The 17,204-nt window shown below is 65.6% G+C and overlaps 2 protein-coding genes across 3 annotated transcripts; one reads left to right on the top strand and one right to left on the bottom strand.

Annotated features, from left to right (window-relative positions):
- The first annotated feature begins 331 nt into the window (after positions 1–331).
- LTC4S (leukotriene C4 synthase) lies at positions 332–3,324 on the top strand. The gene is made up of 5 exons (XM_081092372.1): positions 332–462; positions 2,447–2,546; positions 2,643–2,713; positions 2,793–2,874; positions 3,072–3,324. The coding sequence occupies exons 1-5, from the start codon at positions 405–407 to the stop codon at positions 3,211–3,213; spliced, it is 453 nt and encodes a 150-aa protein (XP_080948498.1). The 5' UTR covers positions 332–404; the 3' UTR covers positions 3,214–3,324.
- An 860-nt stretch (positions 3,325–4,184) lies between these two features.
- MGAT4B (alpha-1,3-mannosyl-glycoprotein 4-beta-N-acetylglucosaminyltransferase B) lies at positions 4,185–14,376 on the bottom strand. 2 transcript variants are annotated; one of them, XR_013996059.1, is made up of 15 exons: positions 14,264–14,376; positions 8,310–8,495; positions 8,082–8,222; positions 7,871–8,004; positions 7,456–7,502; positions 7,066–7,179; positions 6,811–6,886; positions 6,578–6,692; positions 6,118–6,248; positions 5,844–5,951; positions 5,560–5,753; positions 5,110–5,241; positions 4,942–5,029; positions 4,745–4,857; positions 4,185–4,643 (listed from the first exon to the last, which is right to left on the bottom strand). XR_013996059.1 is itself a non-coding variant. In XM_081092371.1 (15 exons), the coding sequence occupies exons 1-15, from the start codon at positions 14,358–14,360 to the stop codon at positions 4,620–4,622; spliced, it is 1,647 nt and encodes a 548-aa protein (XP_080948497.1). In that variant the 5' UTR covers positions 14,361–14,376; the 3' UTR covers positions 4,185–4,619. The 2 variants fall into 2 exon arrangements, 1 of the variants encoding a protein (XP_080948497.1); XM_081092371.1 differs by having other exon boundaries at positions 5,110–5,188.
- Positions 14,377–17,204: the final 2,828 nt, after the last annotated feature.

Raw genomic sequence — 17,204 nt, 5'->3', positions numbered from 1 at the left:
GCCAACTGGAACCTGCTGAGCGTGCAGGGCCTGGGGAACACAGGGATGACACGGATGACACCTAGGCTGGAGCACACCTGGGGGGACAGCTTAAGTTCCGTCAGCACAGGGCTTGGCACAGGGACTAGAAAAACTGGAAGTGGCCAGGCTATACCAGCCAGCTGCTCTCTCCTGCCCAGACTCATGTGACCCTGGTTTCCGCCTGCTCAGTTTGACCAGGCTGCCTGCCCCTCTCTGGCCATAGCCACGCCCCTGCCCTTTGCCCTCCATTGCAAAGGGGCGGGAGAGCCAGCCACTCTTCCTCTCCTGGGCCAGCCTCTGAGCAGCCGCTAGGCAGGGGCTGATAAACTCTGCTGCGAGCCCTCTGACACACCAGCTGGCCCGACTGAGCCACCAGCATCACCATGAAGGACGAGGTGGCTCTTCTGGCCACTGTGACCCTCCTGGGAGTTCTCCTGCAAGGTGAGCTGGCTCCTGTGTGGGAGGTGGGTGGGCCTCAGACCCTGCCGCCTGCCTTCTGCCCTGCAGGTCCTGGGGAGGTACTGGAGGGCCCAGGCCCAGATGAGGGGCACAGGTGGGGCCTCCACCCCGGAGTCCGGTGTCCAAGCTCTCCTGACCCCACTGACCGACTACAGGAGGCTGGGGTGCCCCAGGGCTGAGGGCCTTGTAGTTTCCCAGATGGGGAGGGGCAGCCCTGAGGGATGTCTGCAGGGTGAACGGTGAAACCCAGCAGGGACCAAAGGCCCTGAGGGATGACTGAGGTGGTGACCCCTCAACCAGCATAAGAACCCGGAGTAGGAATGAAGCTCCCAGGGAGCAGATGGGCATCCAGCTGTGCTGGGCTGTGGGACCTGAGTGTGTGCGCGCGCCAGGATGAATGGGTGCTCTGGTGCTGGGTACCGATGTGGGACAACCATGGGCCTGCTGCAGCCCCGCTCCAGCTGGCCCCTACCCGTTCCAGCTGGCTCCTGTCTGCTCCAGCCGGCTCCTGCCCGCTCCAGCCGATCCCTCTCTGGGTGTCCCAGCACGAGAGCCCATCCCCTGGCCTCGCCTTCAAAGGCACCCTCTCCGTGCTGGGATCACATGGAGCTGGACAGGGTTAGAACTTGCTCCCTTGGGCCCCAAAAGGTGCCGGCTTGGTGCCGGTCTCAGACTTAGCCTAGAGCAGTGGTCGGCAAACCGCGGCTCGGCAAACCGTGGCTCGCGAGCCCTTCGGCTCTTTGGCCCCTTGAATGTGGCTCTTCCACAAAATACCGACTTCTGTGCATGGGCCACGAAGTTTCAATCGCACTGTACGTGCTCGCCCGCACGTGGTATTCTGTGGAAGAGCCACACTCAAGGGGCCAAAGAGCTGCATGTGGCTCGCGAGCCACGGTTTGCCGAGCCACGGGCCTAGAGGACACATTCCTGGGCCAGATACCCCCTCTGCTGAGGACACCAACGTGGATGGGCTGGGACAAGGCACAGCCGGGGCAGGGGCCTGAAGGGTCCACGCAGCCTCCATTTCCAGCCACATCAGCAAGCTTGGCCCTCGGCCCCTGTTCATGTAGCTGCAGGGCTTCCTCCAGATGCTACACTGCTCGTGGCCACCCTGGTACCACAGTGCCCTTGGGATGATATGTCTGCATAGGGCCTGGCTCCAAGGGCACAGTAAGATAGTTGGGGACACCCAGCACTGGGCTGTGTGTGGTAAGGGCCTGGCCTGGGGTCCCCTCCACACTCAGACCCCCTAGGGCAAGCCCAGCCGCCTCTGCTGGAATGAAGGGTGGCAGAGCTCTTGGGGTCTGGCTAGAAGGTTGGACTAGAAGGTCCCAGCTGCCACCACCGGAGGTAGGGAGCGTGCCTGTCAGATGTAGGCCAGGGTCCAGAGTATCTGCACAGAGACGCTGAGACGGGAGGCCACCGCTGCAGTTTGGAGGCCCAGGAGCCCAGGCTGGAGTGACTCTGGCCTGAGGCAGCGTCAGGAGGCCCTGCAGGTGGGCGCGGGGCTGTTAGCCACAGGGTGCTGCTGCCCTGCACCTGGAAGGGGCAGCCAGCTCTGCCTTAGGCCGTGGTGGCACTCCCTGTGTGGGGACCGAAAGGCAAGGTCCATGTCTAGAGGGGGGACGGGTAGCTGGGCATTTGCCTGCATTTTGCAAGTCAAATGATTTAGCAGGAAAGTCCAAAGGGCCTGCCCACGGCAGGTGTCCCAGGGATTGGCATCCCCCTCCCCTACACTCACAGGGTGCCCAGGCCGCACCCTCCCCTTCCCATGGAGGTCAGGGACACGGGGCAAGCCCAGAGAAGACTGGGGGTGGAGGCCCCTGCCGAGGGCTTTCGAGAGGAGCCCTGAGTTCAGTGTGGAGGCGGAAGTGGAAGAGAAAGGTGCGAGGCCGCTGGGAGGCGGGGTCCCGGGAGGCTGCCGGCGCCGAGGGGCCAGACCTGACTCCCACCCCCTGCGCCCCAGCCTACTTCTCGCTGCAGGTGATCTCGGCGCGCAGGGCCTTCCGCGTGTCGCCGCCGCTCACCACCGGCCCCCCCGAGTTCGAGCGCGTCTACCGAGCCCAGTGAGGCGCGGCGGCAGGGCCCGGGCAGGGGCGCGCGCGCCGGGGCGGGCAGGGGCGCAGGCCCGGCGACGCCTCACGCCGCCCCGCCCTCCGCAGGGTGAACTGCAGCGAGTACTTCCCCCTGTTCCTCGCCACCCTCTGGGTAGCCGGCATCTTCTTCCACGAAGGTCTGGGCGCGGGGCAGGGGGGCGCGCTGGAGCCCAGGGTCCCCCGCCCGGTGCGCTGACCCCGCCCGCCGGCCCCCAGGTGCGGCGGCCCTGTGCGGCCTCGTCTACCTGTTCGCGCGCCTCCGCTACTTTCAGGGCTACGCGCGCTCCGCGCAGCAAAGGTGAGAACCGGGCGGGGTTACCACGGCCCGGCCACCGGCGGGGGGCGGGACCCTTTTGGGGAGCCAGGCTGGTGGGCGGGGCGGGGGACTGGTGGGCGGGGCGGGATCGCGAAACAGGGGCGGGGCCTCGGGGCGGGGCGGGCCCGCGGGAGGGGCGGGGCTTCCTCCAGGCCCCGCCCCCGGCACGCCGTCCGCAGGCTGGCCCCGCTGTACGCGAGCGCGCGCGCCCTGTGGCTGCTGGTGGCGCTGGCGGCGCTCGGCCTGCTCGCCCACTTCCTCCCCGCCTCCCTGCGCGCCGCACTCGTGGGGCGGCTCCGGACGCTGCTGCCCTGGGCCTGAGACCGAGGACGCGGGACCTGCGGAGCTGGACCGGACCCGGGCCGCCTGGAGGGCGGCGGGAGGGGACCCCTCACCCCACCCCAGTCTCTAATTAAAGTGCTCGCGACCAGACCCGAAGGCGCTCTCTGTCGGTCAGGGCCGCTCTCCGTGTAGCAGTCAGTCGAGTGGGCTTCCTGGGGGCTGGGGGGCAGGCCGAGGAAGGAAAGCCGCCCCCTCCAGCAGGGCCGCGATCTGGCCGTAGGTCCGCCCTCTCCCAGCCCAGGGTGCCATCTCCTCTGAGCCCCACCCTATTCCTGTTCCCGGGCCTTTACACCAGACATCAGGGACCCTTTCTCGTCAGCACTGGGCCCCGGTGTCTAGAACAGTAGGTTTTCAGGGCACCCTGCCTCCGAGCGGGGGGGTGGGGGGGAGGGGGGGAGACGCGAACGTGGTAGGCACTTTCAGAAGTCGGGGTGCCTTGAGGGACGACTGGGGAGGACCTGCAGGCCGCCAATAACGTCCCTCAAGAGTGACTTTTAGTCCAGTCTCGGGAGGAGCTTTGCAAGCGGGTGACAATGTGTGCAAAGGCCCCGAAGTGGGCGGGAGCCCCCACAGTGTGGCAGAAGGGTGGGGAGGTGATGGAGGCCTTGGCACCGTGGACTTGGAGGAGGGCCGAGGGCCTTGAAGGGGGAACGGGCCAGGGGGTGCCTTGGGTTTGAGAGGCCCCACCGCAGGCAGCTGGGGTGAAGGAAGCTAGGGGCGGGCTTGGAGGCCCCGTGGAGGGGGCAGCTTTCCAAGGCCAGGGCCCGGGTTCCGCGCGGCCCCCGCCTTCCAGTATGCAGACCCTTCACGGTGGCCCCGGCCTGGACCGGACAGCGCCGGGAAAATGGGGTTGTGCAGAGGTGGCAGCAGGTGGGCACAGGTGGCATCACCTGCTGCCCGCTCCCCACCCCCACCAACTGGAGCTCAGAGCACCGGGTAGGAGGCACACACTTCATTAACCCTTTATTACAAGTCACGCTCTTATAGAAGTATATGTGGACTTAAGTGAAAAAAATCAAATGTATCCAAGAATAAAAAACACAGCACGTAAGTAGTATATGCATTCCAGTGTTCGCGCCGGAGAGCGCAGGCGCCCAGGAAGAGCTCTTCGAAAACGGCCTGGCTCCAGCCCACCTGCCAGCTGCGAACAGTTCAGGGCGGCACAGGCCGGCCTCAGGCACAGTGTGGGGACCACCACCTCCTCCCGCGGCCGGGCGGGTGGGCAGCACCAGCTCCTGGGGCCTCCCGGCCAGCGGCAACCCCAGGCTGCTGAGAGGTGCCAGGAACAACCCCTCAGGCTGGGTGGGCACATCTGGCCCTGCGGGGGCAGCAGCGAAGACGTCCTGGTCTCCTGGGCTTCAGGGCCAGTCCTCAGAAGTCCTCCGTCAGTCCGCCTTCTTCAGGAAGATCTGGAAGAGCCGGCCCGGGGTCAGCAGGGGCCACAGAGCTGGCCCCAGGGAGCCACTCGGAACAGCTCCGTGCTCCCTGCCCCTGCCGTGTCCTGCCTCACCTCGCTCAGAATGACCCACACGGGCGAGTCTGTCTGGATGGAGAGGCGCAGTGCTTCCAGGGGACCGAAGGCAGGGTCCACCTCGCCCTCAGCCACGCCTTTGTAGAAGGAGCCTGGGGACAGCAGTGCTGAGAACTCGTCCCGAGACCCCTGCCCAGCCCAGCCTCTCCCCCCTCTGCCTGCCGGACCCCACTCACCTATCTGGAGGTAGCCATCGGGGCTCCGCGGGTACCGGAGGGTGGTTGAGCGGCCCTCCTGCAGGGCCTCCTTGTCTGACTGGGGGTTCTGGGGGCGAAATCAAGGGGCTGAAGCCAGGGCTGTGGGAGAGGTGGCCTCAGTGCACACCCACACGCGACCACACTCACATCAAAGGGCAGCACCTCCACAGAAGTGTTGAAGAGCTTGTCCTCTGGGTGCTCAATGTTGCCGCTGCGGAAGAAGAACCTGCAGCCAGGCAGGCCTATGAGCTGCTGCAGGGTGGGAGCTGCCCAGGCACACTGCCCAGCAGAGAAAAGGCCAGGCTTGGGCCCCGGGTGCTGGGCGACGCTGGCACCACCAGGGGCAGCCATTGGCTGTGCAAGGGAGCCAGGCCTTACTCCTTGGAGGATGGTGATGGGCAGCGTCACTGAGCCCCCCTGGGCCCGCCTGACAGTCTTTACAAGGTAGCTACCGTTAGGCACCCCACTCCTCAGATAAGCAAACCGAGGCATGGCAGGGTGGAGTCATTTGCTGGGGTCACAGGAGTTTGTGGTGAGGCCGGTACCCTGGCAGCCACCCTGCCCCTCCCCCAAGGTGGGCCCGTGGTGGTCACTGACCGCTCGAGGCGCAGCGGCTGGAAGAAGCGGAAGCGGATGAAGTCCCCTGCGGCCGGCGTGAAGGCCCAGAAGAAATCCTCCCGCAGGTAGGCCTTCTCCAGGGTGAAGTGCTGGTACGTCTTGAGGCTCGTGCTCACTTCGGCCGGGGGGTTCATGTGCTCCTTCCGCAGCGCCTGCTTCCCAAAGTCCTTGTCCTGGTCCCGGAGAGACAGTGCTGCCGGAGTGTGCCCTGGACGGGCCCTGCTGCCCCTTGGCCCGCCCACCCAGGCAGAGCCGGCTCCCACCTTCAGTTTCTGAATCTTGCCCGCCAGCGAGGAGTGCGTGCCCACGTGCTGGAAGAGGGACGGCTTGAAGCGGATGCGGAGGTTGGCCTTCTGCCGGTCACAGTGCTTCTGTGGGGGGAGGGCAACGTTCCAAGTGTGAGCCACGCCCGCCCCCGAGGCCAGGGCCCGCCCCCAGCAGCACCATGTCCTGAGTCAGGCGCACACCCGCAGACACCGTCCACGCTGGAGGTTGCGAGCGGCACCGCCCGGCCTGCCGCCTGCAGCCCCTGCTCACCGCGTCCTTCTCAGGGTTGCAGACCTTCACCCACAGAATGTGGTCCAGGAGCCAGTCGATGGGCTTGTCCCGGTAGAACATGAGGATGAACTCCACAATCAGGCTCAGGTCCAGGGACTTGAACATCTTCCCTGGTGGGGAGGGGGTAGGGTGCTGAGTGGGCAGCTCTGCCCTGCCCTGCCTCCTCTTAATCCCTGTGGGAACCACTAGGGACGGTCCCACAGCAAACCCTGTGCCCAGCTGCAGGCAGGTGTGGGCACCAGGGGCCAGACACTGATGTTGACTCTGAGGGCAGGTGGGCAGAGGCCAGATGTGGCTCCAGGGGCCTGGAGTGCTGTTGCAGGGTATGGGGTATGGGGCAGGATGGGGGGGTGGGAGGGTTATGATGCGGGGGAGAGGGGGACGGGGAGAGACTGAGGGGCTCTGTTCAGGTCAGTGGGATGAAGGGTGGGGGACCCACCAATGAAGCCCAGCTGGGAGAACTCCAGGATCATCCAGTCCTCTGAAGGCTGCTGGAGAGCAAAGTTCTTCATGGTGCTCAGGTAGTTGGGCTTGGCCACTATGTCGTCCTCCAGCTGCACCGTGAGGGGCAGAAGGGGCCTGGGACTCGGGATGGGCACAGGGCAGGGCAGCATGCATGTCCCAGGCCCCGCCAGGGTCTGGGGAGGGGCGCAGAGCAGGGCCGGTGCTGACCTGTACGTAGTAGATGCCTTTGGACTGCGCGTACATCATGAGGAAGCAGTAATCGAGGTTCTGTTTGGTCCTCCACCTGTGGGCCAGGGGCAGGGCCTCGGAGCTCAGACCCTCCTCCTCCTCGGCGCACAGACCCCACCCCATGCAGGGGTCCTCCAGTGGAGAAGCGGAGGCACCACAGCCAGTGGCCTGGGCCCTCAGCACAGGCCAGAGAGAAGGTTGCTGGGGGGACCTGGAAAGGGGCAGTGCCAGTACCTGACTCTCTCCTTGGGGTCCCCAAAGGACTCTCGGAGCCGGGAGAAGTCAGGGTAGAAGTGCGGGGAAGGGGCGATGACCTCCAGGAGCCCGGAATGGATCTCTGTGGGGAACCTGGAGGACAGGAAGGCCCAGTGGGTGTGCAGCCTCCAGGGCCCGGAGCAGGGCAGAGCTGAGCAGCCAGACCCTGTCCCTTCTGGAGGCCCACAGGCAGCCATCACTGAGGCGATGGGGCTTGGAGGGGTTGGGCCACCTCTACACACCCACTGCCTCCAGCCCACAGGGCAGCACCCTCCTCAGGTCACTGTGGTGTGGGGGAGGCAGGATCTGCCTCCCGATCCGCCACCAGGGGCCCTCCTCCCACCAGCTTGCTCGGCGGCCAGTACTCACAAGGCCTTTATGTTGTCTGTCACCAGCGAGGTGTACTGCGGGTCAGTCTGTGGGGAGACCAAGCAACCACCCTAAGCAGGACTGCTGCCCAATGGCCTGGAAGAAGGGGCCAGGGGTAGGGGCGCGGGCCTCACACGGAGGGAGTGAGCCCCGATCCTGAGGGCCGAGTGAGGCTGGGCGGTGGGGCCTCGGAAAAAGCCCTTTGGGTAGGTACCTGGGGGTGGGGCAAGTAGGTAAACGGCATCTCCACGAGGGGGCGCTAAAAGGTCTTAACTTTTTATCTTGATAAATTTGTGAATGACAGGGAACTGGTAGCTCTCCCCTCGGGATGCTGCCGTTTCCATTTCTCCTTCAGTCACTGGGTGCCAGGTGTCCCCCTGTGAGTGGGTCCCGGCCCCGCGCCCCGCCCACTCGCCTCCGCAATGAGCACCACGATGACCGAGTCCTCCTTCTCCTGCGGGCTCAGCTCCGAGATGAGCGAGTGGAGCGTGTCCGTCAGATAGGAGTGCACCTCGCGCCGCACACTGGGGATGCCCATCACCACCGACACTGCGGGGAGCAGGGGTCCTCAGGCCTGGCCACCGGGCCGCCCACCCCTGCGAATGGCCCTCCGGCCCCGCCCCTACCTCCCGTGCGGCCCTGGCCCACGCGCACTGCCGGCTGCAGGCTGCTCTCCTGGGCCAGCAGGTGCGGCAGGTGGTGGAAGACGGTGGGCAAGTGCAGCACGTGCTTATGCGAGACGTTCCACGGCTTCAGTCGTGGGTCCTCTGGGAGGGTCAGGAAAGGACGGTCAGACGGTCAGACGGTCAGACCGCGGGCCTGCCCGCTCCCCCGCCGCCCGCTGGGCCTCTCACCGGTGAGCCTGCCCCAGGTGCGATTGCCGTCGCGGTCGCGCAGCGCCTGCCTCTCGGACACGGCCCTCTTGATCTCGTCCAGCACCAGGTTGAGCTCCTTGGAGCGCTTGAGGCTCTCCTGCTCAGCGGCGTGCAGCCGGTCGCGCAGTGCCAGGAACTCCCGCTGGTACACGTCCACCACATCACCTGCGGGTGGTCCGCAAGCGGTCACCAGGGGCGGCCCAGAGCTGACCTACAGCCTTTGGAGGGTGCCAGCATACACCTGCGTGCCCATCTGTGCCACAGGCCATCTGCATCTGCTGTCCTGTCTGCCACATGGGAGTTTCGGGGGTTGCACAGGGTCGCTTTGAAGTCACACTGACACACCTGGGGGAGAAGCCTCCACTGGGGAGTAGCACTCTCCAGCACTCTCTCCTGCCGCCCAGGCATTTTCTCCTTTGAGGAGGTATCTGAAGTGGGAGGGCTGCAGGATCACTTACAGTCCCGCGTGGGGCAATCCTTTTCCACCCTCTGGCTTCTCCTTGCCGCATCTACTCCTGCCAGCGGGTGGGACACCCAAAGGTCCCATCCAGGCCACAAAGACCCAGCCCTTGCTCAAGGGGTTTCTTAGCACGAGCCACACCCGGATTCCCTCAGTCTCACACCAGCCGCAGGTCTGGCTGCTGCTGCTCCAGCTCAAAGGAGCAAATGATGTTGAGAAACTAGTCCAGGGTCATGCAGTGAGTCAGCAGCAGCGAGGGGCCATTTCTGATGCGCTGAGGCCTGCTTCTTGGGAGACCCGTGTCAGAACCTCCAGCAAGACCCATTTCGGGTGTTGGGGTGCAGCGTGAGAAGCACAGCGGTGGGGCTGCCTGACAGTACAGAGGATTCCCTAGGGTTCCCCTACCTGGCTCCACTGGTTGGGCAGGGACCAGTGAGCAAGTATGAGACAAACAACATCCCTACCTGTGGCTGGCACAGCAGGTCCTGGAGGGCTGTGCACACCAGGCTTTCTGGTCTCACCAGTGCCACCTTCATTTGCAATCACCCACAATCCTTGTCCTTGCCTACGGGCCACGCTCCACACACATGCTGTCCTCTCTTCTGCCTGGGAACCCTTTCCTCCTCTGGGCCCAATGAACACAGTGTGGCCTTCAAGGCCTGGTTTCAAAGTCCCTAAGTGCAGGAATCCTCTCCCACCCCCAGGCAGCTCTTCCACCCCTCCATCCCTGGTGTCACTCCCCACAGCTGTGTGCACCAGAGGTCACAGCCAAGGCAAAGTTCAATCACCTCATGCCCAAGATGGTTTGGCTCAGTGGATAGAACGTCGGCCTGTGGACTGAAGGGTCCCAGGTTTAATTCTGGTCAAGGGCACATGCCCGGGTTTTGGGCTCGATCCCCAGAGGGGATGAGCTGCAGGCGGCAGCTGATCAATGATTCTCTCTCATCATTGATGTTTCCATCTCTCTCTCCCTCTCCCTTCCTCTCTGAAATCAACAAAAATATATTTTTACAAATTTCAGCCACCTCAGGACACTACTACTTCTGGAGCACTCCATCCCCAGCGGGCCCCAACCTCCAACCCCTTGGGGTGGGGAGGGCGGAGGTTGTATCAGGTTACAGGTTCTGCACTGGGTTCCAAGGCCGGGTTACCCTGGAAATCTGAACCCTTGAACAAGGAGCTGCCAGGCCCAGCAGGAGGCAGTTCAGAATCACCTGGACATAGCAGGTGGCCTTCCTCCTGCTGAGTCCCTGCCCACCTACCTGTTGGCCCCTGCTGCCCACCCCCGTGCAGTGGGGCCCTTTGTGAAGTAGGGGGATGTGAGGAGGCCTCACCCCCTCTGACTGCTGCCTCTGCCATCCACTCCCCCTCCCTTTCTCTAATCTTTAAGTAGGCTGAGCTCTGTCCAACCTTGGCCTGCCCCTGGCGGACAGGCTGGGTAGGTAGCTGTGGGCACTGTTGCCCTGAATCACCGACTACCAAGGCCTGGCACAGCCTGCTCCATACCGTGCTGCCCTTCCCAGGGGCCTCCCTCTGCCCAGGTCCTGAGCTTCCTCCCTTTACTAAAAGGAGATGGGCCGTGGGGTTCCTGGGCCTGGTTCCTGTCCACATAGACCCTCTTATCATTTCCCTGAACAATGACCCTGTCCCTCAGCAGCCCGCCCGTGGTCTCCCTGCACCCTGCCCGTGTCCCTCAGCAGCCAGCCCGTGGTCCCTCAGCACCCTGCCCATGGTCCCTCAGCACCCTGCCCGTGGTCCCCCTGCACCCTGCCCTTGGTCCCTCAGCACCCTGCCCGTGGTCCCCCTGCACCCTGCCCTTGGTCCCTCAGCACCCTGCCCGTGGTCCCCCTGCACCCTGCCCTTGGTCCCTCAGCACCCTGCCCGTGGTCCCTCAGCACCCTGCCCGTGGTCCCTCAGCAGCCTGCCCGTGGTCCCTCAGCACCCTGCCCGTGGTCCCTCAGCACCCTGCCCGTGTCCCTCAGCACCCTGCCCGTGGTCCCTCAGCACCCTGCCCGTGGTCCCTCAGCACCCTGCCCGTGTCCCTCAGCACCCTGCCCGTGGTCCCTCAGCACCCTGCCCGTGGTCCCTCAGCACCCTGCCCGTGGTCCCTCAGCACCCTGCCCGTGTCCCTCAGCACCCTGCCCGTGTCCCTCAGCACCCTGCCCGTGTCCCTCAGCAGCCTGCCCGTGTCCCTCTGCACCCTGCCCGTGTCCCTCAGCACCCTGGCCGTGTCCCTCAGCACCCTGCCCGTGGTCCCCCTGCACCCTGCCCGTGGTCCCTCAGCACCCTGCCCGTGGTCCCTCAGCACCCTGCCCGTGGTCCCTCAGCACCCTGCCCGTGTCCCTCAGCACCCTGCCCGTGGTCCCTCAGCACCCTGCCCGTGGTCCCTCTGCACCCTGCCCGTGGTCCCTCAGCACCCTGCCCGTGGTCCCTCAGCACCCTGCCCGTGGTCCCTCTGCACCCTGCCCGTGGTCCCTCTGCACCCTGCCCGTGGTCCCTCAGCAGCCTGCCCGTGGTCCCTCAGCACCCTGCCCGTGGTCCCTCAGCACCCTGCCCGTGGTCCCTCAGCAGCCTGCCCGTGGTCCCTCAGCAGCCTGCCCGTGGTCCCTCAGCACCCTGCCCGTGGTCCCTCTGCACCCTGCCCGTGGTCCCTCAGCACCCTGCCCGTGGTCCCTCTGCACCCTGCCCGTGGTCCCTCAGCACCCTGCCTGTGGTCCCTCAGCAGCCTGCCCGTGTCCTTCAGCACCCTGCCCGTGGTCCCCCAGCACCCTGGCCGTGTCCCTCAGCACCCTGCCCGTGGTCCCTCAGCACCCTGCCCGTGGTTCCTCAGCACCCTGTCCCTGCCCTGCCTGTTGCCTGCAAGGTCCCCAGCTTCTCGCTTGTGGGCCCAATCTGTCCTCGCCTGTCAAAGCCAGAAGCTCAAGCTCTGTGACTGCCTGTCCAGGTGCTGAGCTTTACGCCAGAGTTCCGCCAGGCCCTCCTGCACCCCACAACCTGCAAGGGCTGGGTGGGTGGACTGAAGTGGTGAGTGGGCTGGGAAGGCAGCTCAAGCGATGGAAAGGGCAAAGGTCTGGGAGCCCTGGTTTCTGGGAGCTAGGGCTGAGGGGACCTGGTTTCTCCTTCTTATCCCAGGAAGATGGGGGGTGGGGGGGGCTGGCCCCAGGGAAGGACTGCAGATGTGGCCATACTATTGGAGGTTTTCCCACCGGAAGGCAGAGTAATCGGGACACCTGAGGCCCATGACCACAGCTTCCCTGTGGTCCCCTCTTGGCTGAAGACACAGACCTGCGCCCATGCTGAGGGAGGGGAAACAGGCTCAGAGGGGCCCGGGCCGGTCTGTTGTTCACCAGCAGGTGGGGCCGAGGGTGGAGGGGGCAGCGCTTCACTTCCCCTCCCGCACTCGTACCCATACTCCCAGTCGGGAAGGGCCCCCACTGCTGAAGCTCAGGGTGCCAGGAAGCCAGCCCTGGGCTGCTGTCCTCCCTGGGGAGAGGCTTTCAGCAGATACTTGGCCAAGGGCTCCAGGCTGAGCGCTAGCAGCGCCGGTGCACAACTGTGGTCAAGGCTATGGGATGTGAAACCCATATCCGGGCCCTTCTTGCCAAGGCCTACATGTCCTTCCTGGCCCTGGGCTTTCAGGATGCCATCTTCTCCCGCTGCCTCCTTCTTCTCTGGCTACCTGCCCGCCTCCTCCCTTCCCTACAGACCCAGGCTCCCTGTCCTCCCCCTAAGCATCAGTGCCTGGGCCAACCCTATCCTGAGCTCCCCACTGGCTGCAAACTGGGAGCCAGGAGCCAGTCTGGCCTCAGCCTGGCTTAGTCTGGCTTCCCCACAGGCCTAATAGCATTGTCTATCTGTAAGAATAAGAAGGGGTCACAGAAGAGCTCAGATTCAGGCTTCTCTCGAGGCCTCCAAAGATCTGGCCCTACTGGGCCCCCAGAAACAGTGACAGCTCTCGACCAGCAAGGCCCAGGTCACACCCTCACCAGGCCCCACAGGCTCCTTGGCCTCCGCGCCCCAGGGCAGAGGATCCCCGCATCTGAGCTCCACATTTCTTTGGCCGAGGGTGCTCTCATTCTCCCCGGGGCCCTGGGGTGCCAGTCTCCTCGATGCCCCTCAGGGAGTGTGAGCCCTAAATGGAGCCACTGGAATCCCCCCTCTGCTGCTCGGGACACTGGTGGGGCCTGCGCTGCGGCCCCTGACATCAGGCTGAGGGCCTGTGGCCGCGCAGGAGGCACTCAGAAACGGTACCCTGGCCAGGACAGGTATCCGGGCTCATCACTCCACCTGCAGTCGGACAAAGGTGCCCCAACCCATCAGGTATAGCCCCACCAGGGCCTCCATGCCAGTCTGCTTACATGGCCACCCTTCCAAGGGTCCAACTGCCATTCCCAAGGTGACACCCCACCCGACGAAACTGCCCAGCCACGCTCTCCCCAGGTGACACACCCCACTCGAGACCTGGAGAGAAGCTCAGTCCTCCCTGTGTCCAGCCCCAGGGGTGTCCCCTCAGGCCCCTGGCCTCCACCCACAGGAGGACTGCAGGAGGCCGGGCAGGCAGGGGCAGGTGGGAAGGGCTGCTGGGGCCGAGGGTCAGGAAGGCTAGCTCCTCCCCAGCCTCAGTCTGTGTGGCTGGGGGAACAGGGAAGCAGGAAGTGGAGGGAACAGAGGTTCGGTTGACCTCAGCCGGATCCTGCCGAAGCCTCCGCAGGAAGGCCAGGAGGCAGGAAGGAAGCCGCTTTTTCCTGGTGGCTCCTGCGCTGCAGGCTGGATGGACCAGGGCTCGCAGTCCATCCAGCCCCTGCCATCTCCAGCCAGTACTGGAGCCCGCCTCCCCCCACCTCCTACTCCCAAGGTGCCAGCCAGACCCAGAGGGCCACGGTGGTGGGTGGGCCAGCCTGACCGAACTTGGGGGGTTGGGGAGACCACACCAAGTGAGTTCATGGGCAGCTGGGGCTGGGCTGGCTGCTCGAGGTCCGCCGGGCACTCCTGGGCCGGCAGCCCCTGCACCCAGGCCCTGGGGAGCAGTCCGGCGCCACTTGTCATCGAGGGGGGCTGCGGACACCCCAGAGCAGCCCGGGCAGCGGGGGTGTGACCATGTAAGCAGGGTGGTGGCGGGAGGGTCGCCGTCTGGGTGTCTCGCTGTCCCTGCACACCTGTCTCAGGACACAGTGCCTGCTCCTGCGCAGGTGCCCGCAGCCCCGGGAAGCACTGGGCACGGCCGCCGTGACCTTGCATCTCTGTCCCTCCGAGGACCCCGAGGTGCCCAGGTGCGAGGGGGAGCGACCACCTGGCCCGGGCGCCGCGGGAGGCACCGGCGAGGGCGAGTTCGTGCTCCCGGCGGCCGGCCAGCGGGGCGGGGAGGGAGGGCGCCTCCCGCGCCGGGCGGGGAAGGCCCCGCGTCGGCTTCCGGCCGCTCCGCGACCCCCGCCCGGCCGCCCGGCCGCGCGCCCAGGTGCGGACGGGGACTCACCTTTCTGGCCGCCGAGCGCCGCGTACCAGGACAGCGAGAGGAGCGCGCACAGGCAGAGCAGCAGCAGCGTCAGGAAGGGGCCATTGCGGAGCCTCATCTCCCCGGGTGCGCGGCGGGCGCCGGCGGGGCCGAGGCCGCATGGCCCGGGCGCGGGGCCGGGCGCGGGCCGGAGGCGGCGGGGGCGGCGGGGGCCCCGGCCCCGGGGCGGGGCGGGGCGGGGCCCGGGCCGGGCGGGCTGGGGCGGCTCCTCCGGGCCGGGCGCGGGGCGCGGGGCGCGGGGCGCGGGGCCTTCCTCCGCGCGGGGCCGGGCCGGGCCGGGCTGGGCTGGGCTGGGCGGCGAAAGCCGGGGCCCGGCCTGGATCCGGGGCCGCTGCGGAGTCGGCTGCGCGGGGCGGGGCGGGGCGGCCCCGACTTAAAGGGGCCGCAGCACCCGCCGCTGCCGCCAGCACCCGAGGAGGCGGGGCGCTCGGGTCCGGCTCAGGTAGGTGGAGGGGGCGCCTTGGCGAGTGCGGCGGGCCCTCCCAGCCCTTCTTAGCGACAGTTATTATTACACCCCCCCCCCCATGCCATCCCGTCACCCGCGGCGCTCGGGGCTCTCCCAGGTCTGAGCGGCTCCAGGCGCCGGGAGGGAAGGTACGCGGAGCTGGCACTGCCTGCACCCCGCGGCGACCTCCCCTCCCAGGACCTTCCGGTCGCAGATGCAGGCGTGCTAGAGACGGAGGTGCTCCTGATTCGCAAAGTAGGGACATGGGGGTGTTTTCAGGAGCAAAGGAGGTGATGTGTGTGGGTGTTGGGCACGGGGACCGGCGCGGGTGGGCTGGAGGCGGGCGCGACCTCAGGGCGGTGCGGCCCGCGCCTTCTCTCCGTTTTCTTGCACAGGCTCCCTCCCACCTGTGTTCTTGCACCGGCCAGGCCGTCCCGGCCAGCCCTGTGGGACCAGGAAGGGGACACCCCATCAGCGGGCCGGCCTTGGGGACCGCGGCCGCCTTCCTCATCGCCCTGGTTCCTGGCCTCGGCTGCGGGACCGTGGGTGGGGCCTCGCGGGCCTGGGCGCAGACGGGAGGCGCCGGGCCCTGGTTGTCCTCTCTCAGCCCAGGCCTGCACCTGGGCAGGTGGGAGCTGGGAGCAGGCCGGGCCGGGCACTGCCTCTGCAGAGCGGTGTCTGCCAAGAGCCGGGGAGGCAGGCCCGTGGCTGCGGGAGGCCGGATGGGCCTGATGACCGGCCGGCGTCCGCTTTCCCGCAGGCCTGTGTCCAGGGCCGGGGCAGCCGCCCTGCCCTCGGCCGGCCAGGAGCCTTCTGGAGGAAACGGCTTTGTGCTCCCGTTTTCACGGGCGTCTTCCACGTGTAGCAGGGGACCGTGGCTTTCCATCTGGGCTGTGGTACAAAGGGTTTAATTGTTTCCCTAAGTGTGTGTTGAAGTTTAAAATGAGTTGATTTAAGGAAACTAAACCAGTAAGAATTAAGGAGATGGCCTGCCAGTAGCCAAAGTTTGAGAAGCTCCCCTGAGTCCCCTGCCCCTAGGCCAGTGGCCGGCAAACTCATTAGTCAGCAGAGCCAAATATCAACAGCACAACGACTGAAATTTCTTCTGAGAGCCAATATTTTTAAACTTAAAGTACAGAGGTAGGCACATGGTTATTAACTTCATTAGGGTGCTCCTAAGCTGGCCTTTGCTAAAAACGTCCTCAATCTGATGGAGGTACGTTCGCTGAGGTCGACCCCTTCCAACTCTCCCATCCACACTCGTCTCTCCTTTCGCTCGTCCTCTCTCTATGTCCAAACCATCTCCACATACCTTTCTCCATCCTCGACACTACATCTTCTTTCACCCCACAACGTTCCCTAAAATTAACGTAATAAACTTTAAAGTTTTAAGTCAGCTTCGCACTGTATGTGCGCGCCCGCACGTGGTATTTTATGGAAGAGCCACCCACACGCAAGGGGCCAAAGAGCCGCATGTGGCTCGGGAGCCGCAGTTTGCCAACCACTGCCCTACACCAGGGCTCTGGGGGAGGAGCAGAGATGGGGGTGGCTCTGGAGGGGGTGCAGGTCTGCCCTGAAGCCTGGAGAGGCAGGGCCTCGGTCCGAAATGGGACTGTCCAGGGCCGGGGTGGGGAGAAGGGTGGTGATTGACTTTGGGAAGGGGGAGGTCTGGAGTGATGGGGAATGGGCGAGGGGCTGGAGTGAGGACACTGGTGGCTGAGGGCTCCAGGCAGTGGAGAGTGAGGGCAGTCTTTGCAGATCCCTCCCAGCCCCACCCCATCGGACTCCCAGGAGGGGGTGCTGGGCCACACACCCACCAGCTTGGCTGAGAATGGTCCTGCCCGGATTGTACACTGAGAGGGACATCCCGAAGGGAAGCCTGGCGCTCCCTCTGGCCAGGGCTGGAGAGGGGGTGGTCACGGCAAGAGGCTGTGTCCCCCAGCACCTGCACAAGTGACAGCACCGTGAGGGAAGGCCGCCGCAGGCATTCACGGGCCCTGCTGTCCCAGAGCCGCCCTCCCCGGAGCCTCTGCGCTCCCAACTTTATCCTTGGGAACGGCAGCAGGGTCTGGCTCCTGGCCAGTTTGCCACAGGTCCTGTGCCCTTTAATGAATTCCTCAGGGCCTACCTGCAACCCAAGTCCCGCGGGCACTTCTAGGCAGGTGAACTCTACCTGTCATCCTGCCACCCAGGATGGGGCACCCCCACCCAAGGGAGGGCGGAGCCAAAGGGGCGTGGAAAGTCCTGTTTTCTCTCCAGACCCAGCTGTGGCCCTTCCTCTTTCGTTCTTGCTTCCCACGGAGTGAAAGTGCCCTTTTGTGTTGGATTCCATGTCGGCCTTCAGCCCACACTGCCTTCCGGAGAATTCCTGGGCCAGCCCTGGAGGTGGCCCCTCCTTCCGTCCTTCTTCACGGGCCTCTTGACCTGTGGCCCAAGGACCCAGAGTTGGGGAGTTCC

The sequence above is a fragment of the Myotis nattereri genome, assembly GCF_964212035.1.
Source record: "Myotis nattereri genome assembly, chromosome: 5".
In the NCBI taxonomy this organism is placed as follows: domain Eukaryota; kingdom Metazoa; phylum Chordata; class Mammalia; order Chiroptera; family Vespertilionidae; genus Myotis; species Myotis nattereri.
The sequence above is the reverse complement of the archived record's forward strand: the minus strand, read 5'-3'. Positions and strand labels throughout refer to the sequence as shown.

Coding starts and splice junctions, on each gene's coding strand:
- LTC4S (XM_081092372.1), top strand. CDS start 405: ATGAAGGACGAGGTGGCTCTTCTGGCCACTGTGACCCTCCTGGGAGTT. Junction 463..2,446: donor CCTGGGAGTTCTCCTGCAAG/GTGAGCTGGCTC, acceptor CCTGCGCCCCAG/CCTACTTCTCGCTGCAGGTG. Junction 2,875..3,071: donor GCGCGCTCCGCGCAGCAAAG/GTGAGAACCGGG, acceptor CGCCGTCCGCAG/GCTGGCCCCGCTGTACGCGA.
- MGAT4B (XM_081092371.1), bottom strand. CDS start 14,360: ATGAGGCTCCGCAATGGCCCCTTCCTGACGCTGCTGCTGCTCTGCCTG. Junction 8,496..14,263: donor GGCGCTCGGCGGCCAGAAAG/GTGAGTCCCCGT, acceptor GACCACCCGCAG/GTGATGTGGTGGACGTGTAC. Junction 5,952..6,117: donor GCAACCCTGAGAAGGACGCG/GTGAGCAGGGGC, acceptor CTCCCCCCACAG/AAGCACTGTGACCGGCAGAA.